Source organism: Nymphaea colorata, chromosome 7, assembly GCF_008831285.2.
Source record: "Nymphaea colorata isolate Beijing-Zhang1983 chromosome 7, ASM883128v2, whole genome shotgun sequence".
Lineage (NCBI taxonomy): Eukaryota > Viridiplantae > Streptophyta > Magnoliopsida > Nymphaeales > Nymphaeaceae > Nymphaea > Nymphaea colorata.
In genome coordinates this window covers 5,408,075-5,414,074 of record NC_045144.1, presented here as the reverse complement: position 1 = coordinate 5,414,074, position 6,000 = coordinate 5,408,075, and the positions used below count along the sequence as shown (strand labels likewise).

The 6,000-nt window shown below is 36.6% G+C and overlaps 1 protein-coding gene across 8 annotated transcripts in view; it reads left to right on the top strand.

The window, feature by feature from the left end:
- Positions 1–6,000, top strand: part of LOC116257619 (uncharacterized) — a 49,326-nt gene that overhangs the window by 3,519 nt on the left and 39,807 nt on the right. For 7 of the 8 annotated variants that reach the window (XM_031634561.2, XM_050078754.1, XM_050078753.1 and 4 more), the window contains 6 exons: positions 1,001–1,200; positions 1,883–1,977; positions 2,150–2,253; positions 2,388–2,437; positions 3,520–3,615; positions 4,754–4,843. In XM_031634561.2, the coding sequence (XP_031490421.1) occupies positions 1,030–1,200; positions 1,883–1,977; positions 2,150–2,253; positions 2,388–2,437; positions 3,520–3,615; positions 4,754–4,843 (606 nt within the window). In that variant the 5' untranslated portion in view covers positions 1,001–1,029. The remainder of the gene's footprint in view (positions 1–1,000; positions 1,201–1,882; positions 1,978–2,149; positions 2,254–2,387; positions 2,438–3,519; positions 3,616–4,753; positions 4,844–6,000) is intronic. The other variant, XM_050078752.1, reaches the window with a different exon arrangement.

Here is a 6,000-nt window from a genome sequence, read left to right as displayed (position 1 = left end):
CCACGTACCTGCACCGGTATGGCGGTATGCTGATTCTGGTATGGCAGTACGCCTTGGTACGGTTCAGATCAGTTATGAGTCAGAACCGATCCAAACCACTTTAGAGGAACCTCTTTTCGCCTGTTCCTCCTTCTTCCTTACCTTCATACAACATATCTCCAGCAAAAATGACATCTGTTTTTTATATTTATGTTACTTTTTTTGCTGATTTCATGTATATAATTAATTAAAAAAGTATAAGTATTGCCGTACCGCCATATTAGGATTGGCAAAAACACCGTACCCGTACCAGCACTCGTACCCGTACATATCTGACATAGGGCATAAGGGATGGTTTTTGCCTTTTTGGTACTCGATGGTTTATGGTAGCTTTATTTCAATGACAAATTTTTAAATTTTAGTTTTCTGACAAGCATATGGCATCCAACAATGTTGACTTTTCTTATTCTTATATATATATATATATATATATATATATATATATATATATCCATGTAATTCAACTCTTGTAAAAATAAAACGTAAAAAAATTGAAAAAAATCCATGCGGTAATAAAAAAGTCTATTAGTAATCTGACAACATTTAGCATATGGTAGATTAGAATTCTGGCACTGTATATGTGTGCATGATAAATTGAATCTTCCTACTGCCATATGTTTTAATTTCTAATATATATATATATATATATATATATCCCTTTTTGTCTTCATGGGGCTTTTGTTTGCATTTTACAAAAATATGCTAGGTTTTTTATTTTTTTTGGGTGTAAATTCGAGCATGTTCGGGGCCGACATATAAGTGGTTTGCAAGTGACTTTCATGGGCGACTGAATTCCTCTCCGTTTTGTGAGGACTGAGGGAGAAATCCAGCCATCCATTTCTTATCATTTTTTTCCTTAGTTCGTTGGTCATAGTTTGTCATTGGACTTGAACAAGAGTAAGGGCATGTGTAGGTCTTTGCTTTCCCTTCTTTTATCTTTTTCTTGTGGTTCGCTTTTCAGGCAATTGGGAGTTTGAAAATTAGGGGAGGATGCTAACGTCAGCGGCACCATTTGGAGTTGTTCGATGCAGCATTCTGAGGGGCAGTGAGGGAGTCGCTGCTGAGAGGGGCTTCCCTTCCTTCTTGCCCACAGAGGTTGAGAAGATCCAGGATCGGACCACACGGGACATGGCTAAGAGGATTGAGAGAGTTCCAGTCAAGGTCAACTCTCTCTGTGTCTCTCTCTCTTTCTTTTGTGATTTTTCGAATTAGTAAATTTTCTGGAAGTTGTTTTGCCTTTTTTTCCCTTTTACATTCTGTAATTTATCATCTCTTCCATTCCCTCTTTAGTAAATTCTTACATAAAATGTTATATATTTTTGAAATAACGTATCACCTACAACATGTGTAGCATTTTTCGTAACAAACTATATAAGTTTGCAACCCCAACTTCTTGTACAACATATCAAAAACATTGAACAAAATTTTAACGGTTTTAGGAACATTAGACATATCAAGAGATTTCAAGAACATTGTAACTTTAGGGCAATAAACAAGAAAATTTACAAGTGTTTTTGGATTGAATATCAATCCATCAGTCTGCCATAATGCTACAGTTTGTTCCTTCCAAGTCAATCTCAATTCATCGCAATATGTACTTATTCAATTGTAGCATCAAGAGTTTTGTTTCTCAATTGATGATATGAGGACATTTTAAATCCAAGGCCTATAGAAGCACTCTCAGAAGCAGCCTCATGGACTGTGTGGCTTAGAACCCAAAGTAGCAAATATTTGATTCTTATTGGCTTGCCCAAAAATGCATTATGTTGTATAATCTCCTTTTAATGCATGTTCTGCAACTGCAAGTTTTTGGTCAGTGGATTAATATAATTATGGGTTGCAGACTAGCTTCTCCAAGAATTACATATTGAGTAGTTGTGTAAAACCATTGCAAAAGACTGAAGAGAAGCCAACTGTGCTTCTCCATGGATTTGACAGGTATGTCCAATGAATATTAATCCGCACCCATTATGTTTATTATTGGATGGATAATAAGTGTCTCTTGAACCTTTGTTGATGTTAAGGCTCTTCTTTCTGTCGCTGCACTGACCTTTTGCCTCCCAAAAAATGAGTTCTTTTTGATGCCATAATATATGTATTGATTTGGAAGTTGCAGCTCTTGCTTAGAATGGCGATACACCTTTCCTTTATTGGAGGGTGCTGGATTGGAGACATGGGCATTAGATGTTCTTGGATGGGGATTCTCTGATCTAGGTATTATAGTTCATCTCCTACTATTTAAGTTATCTGTAGAAATGTCATCCTTTTTCTAAGTGAAGTATACAGTATACTCATTCTTGTTGAACTGACTTGTTTGCTGTTATTTGCTATGTATTTTGTTGGAAAAGAACAACTTCCACCCTGTGATGTGGTCTCCAAGCGCGAGCACTTATATCAGGTATGTCCTCTTTTTAAGTGTGAAAAATCCTAGGACTTTCCTCTGCTACTTCTTTGTGCCTGTGGTTGATGTCAGACCATCTTTAGTCACCTCATGGACTTCAAACTTCAGTTATCTTCAAGTTCTAATTTCTACATCTAGTGACTTCGCTTACTAGATAGTAGATTTCATTACCAAATCTCTACTGGAGCCCTGTTACATGTCCCTGATTGACAAACTTTCAGTGATTACATTGTTGGTGTTGGGTTATTAATAACATATATGCATATATTATGTGATATATGTATATATACAAACATATATGCATACATATACCATAATATATAATTATAGCCAGGTACATATTTTTAGTGCAACTTTCTGTGCTTTTTCTTATTTTTTGCTGTTTTTTGTTAATTATTTTTATTTTTGTAATAAACTAAATGCCTAAAGGCCATTTTGGTCATCAGGCCATCTAGCCGTTGGGCACACCAAAGAGATAGTTACTGCCCCCTTTACATATAAATAAGGGGATTTCCCCATTGATATGAATTTTGGATGCATTGCTAGGGATACAAGTCACTTTTTATTGTTATTTGGTGCGATTATATCCCTTTTGAGTGTGATCAGTGACGTCCGGCTAAAAGGGATATAAGGTGCTGTTTACGTCTTAGAGTTTGCTGCTCTAACATCTCGCTGAAGGCTCGTTGAAAGCAGACTTCAGGCAGATGGGTTGGACACGGGTTAAAAGGTTGTTTTGATTCCTGGCTTTGGTCAGGATCCTCTTTTGTCTTTTGGGTTGCCTTTTCCGGGGCCGTAAGGTGCTGTTTTTTGTTCTTGGAGATAGGTTCAATCTTGTCTAGGTTGTCAAGCTGGTCGATGCTCAGCATCCCCACTTTTTTGAGCTTGTGAATATCTTCTTTCTGAATAAAGGTGGGGCAACCCCCAGCATGCTTTCCCTTGGAAGTATTAAGATTGATTTGGCATTTTGCGAGCGATATCTTTCAAGTTTTGTGACAAATGGTTGTCCTTAGATGAGTTTACTCTGTGTTCTTATCCATCTGCACCATTCTTTGCTTCATCTTCTTATGATTTGTGTGCAGTTTTGGAGATCACACATCAAAAGGCCCATGGTGTTAGTTGGCCCAAGCCTTGGTGCTGCCATTGCCATTGATTTGGCAGTCTCCCACCCTGAAGCAGTGAGTATCCTGCTTTCTCTACCAGCTTCAATTCCGTTAATCACAATTGTTTGCCAGTTCCTATCCCCGGCTAGCCACTGATGCATTTGAGGTCACTTGTAATAGGGCTGCGAACTTCGTTAAAGTTTATACATTTGAGAGTTCACAATTATTTTTGGATTCTGATCACTGTAGTAATATGTAGGCATGCATTTGTTCAGGTCTGTATTTGTCTACTTTAATCTGGATCAGAATTTAAGTTGGATCTGTAATAAAGTATAGTTTGAATATATATTATGTGCACGTATTATTTCATAAGTTTTTAACCAGTTCTACTTATCCAGTGCTAGACCTATACTCTCCTTATTGGACTTTATCTGGATCTGGACTGTGGTAGTGATTCAGATTAAAAAATTGAATCCAAAAGGACTTTTTTTTTTCTTGCTTTCACCTTGGAAAAAGAAAAGTTCGTTCCCTCTCTTGCTCTGTGTCTTTTTTTTTTTTTCTGGGGATTATTTCGTCATGGTGTTGTAATTGCTAGTAAAAACTAAGAAGACATAATTGAACTTGTTATTTTTCGTTATGGTGAGTGCTGCGAAAAGAAAAAAGAAAAAGGCAAATAGAGGAAAGGGGAGGAGGAGGAGAAAGGAGGAGGGAGGAGGAGAAAGGAGGAGGGAGGAAGAAGGATGAAGCGGAGGATGAGGAGGGAAGAGCACATACCTGATGGCAAAAGAGGAAATTGAAAACAGCCGCACTGATGAGGTGTGGATAAAATCATTAAACTCAAAAATACAGATAAATCCCTCATCTACTGTAAAATCTGTGCCCGTCAAATGCCCCATTGACATCGAGAGAGCAAATACTTTATGCCACTGTTTGCAATGTATTTCACGTGAAAAACATGTTTTTTTGTTTAAACATGCTATGCTGATGCAATATGTATTAGTCTTTTGACTTTATTCTCTTCTAAGTTTTCATATTTCCAATAGAAAAAGCTTATTAAGTGCACAATTGAATTGATATGGTTCTAGTATTGTACTAGAAAGAATGTCCTTATGTATGTTATCAGTATTATCTTCACTTTCTGAAAAATGAAAGCAGATTTTTGTTGATAAATGACCTCGGTCATGGATTGATGTGTCTTAACTTTGATATCCAGGTATCAGAATTGGTATTGATTGATGCAAGTGTATATGCAAAAGGTACAGGTTGGCTTTCCAAACTACCAAGGTTTGCAGCCTATGCTGGGGTGAGTCACTTAATAGCAAAAGTTTAAGATAGTAAGACTTAAGCGTTTATATAATGAATATTACTGGATTCTTCATACATTCCAGCTGCAATTTCATGTTTATGTCAATTCATTTCCTTGGTAACTATTTCTGGAATAGTATACCTTCATTGCCTTCTAATCATCAGAGATGATGAAGAAAACCTGTCTGATTTTACATACATAACCATGTTGATTTTCGTCCTTCTCCCATGAACTTGGTATATCTTTTCTCTTCTTTGTTTTTTTTTTCTTTTTCCTATTTATGATCTTCCACATTTAAATGACTGTACCTATGTCACATGGACTCAACAAAATAGCAGTGGCACCTGCATTGATGTGATGCAGGTGCGAGTGCGGGTGTGGATGCAGCTCTGAGATGACACTAAAACAAACACAGTTGATGCACGTTGGTGTAGTTAACTGCACCAGTTCAAATATGTCTCTTTTCTGGGTGCGATTGTGCCATGTTGAGGACAATTGATGATAATATTTGTTTATTTTGCTGCTTAAGCTTAGTTAAGTTCTCTACAAACCCATATTCTCCAGCTACAGCTCCAGCAACCTCCAACAGCCTTTTCCAGCGATTGTGACCTCCCAACAAACAGCTGAAATCTCTCAACCAGCGACAACTCCCTTACTTATCGCACACTGTGTGTGACTATGACAGCCTCCATCCGGCAACAACTTCCTTTCAACAACAGCTCCCTTTTAGCTCCAGCAAAGAAATCTCATAGAAAATTAGGGGTTTTGATTCTTCTTGTTTATTTGGTTTATTTGGTTCTTTGTTATTAAGTTGTGTTGCTTAATCTAATTTCTGGTCAAATATTTCTTAGTAAATTTGTTGATTGATTTTGCTAGATTGATCATTTTTATTTTATGTTGTTGGCTCTTGTTTGGTCACATTTTTAGGAATGTTAGCATGTATTTTTAAATTGTATTGCTTAATCTAATTTCTTATCAAATATTTTTTCATAAATTTGTTGATTGATCCCACTAGATTGGTCTTTCTGTTCTAGTTTTTTATTTTAGTAATGTTCGGCTCTTGTTTGTTCGCTGGTTAGCACGTATTTTTTTGGATTAGTTTTATAGTTTTACTTGAAACCCTCTTTAGGCTTTGATTCAATCAAAAGTTCTTT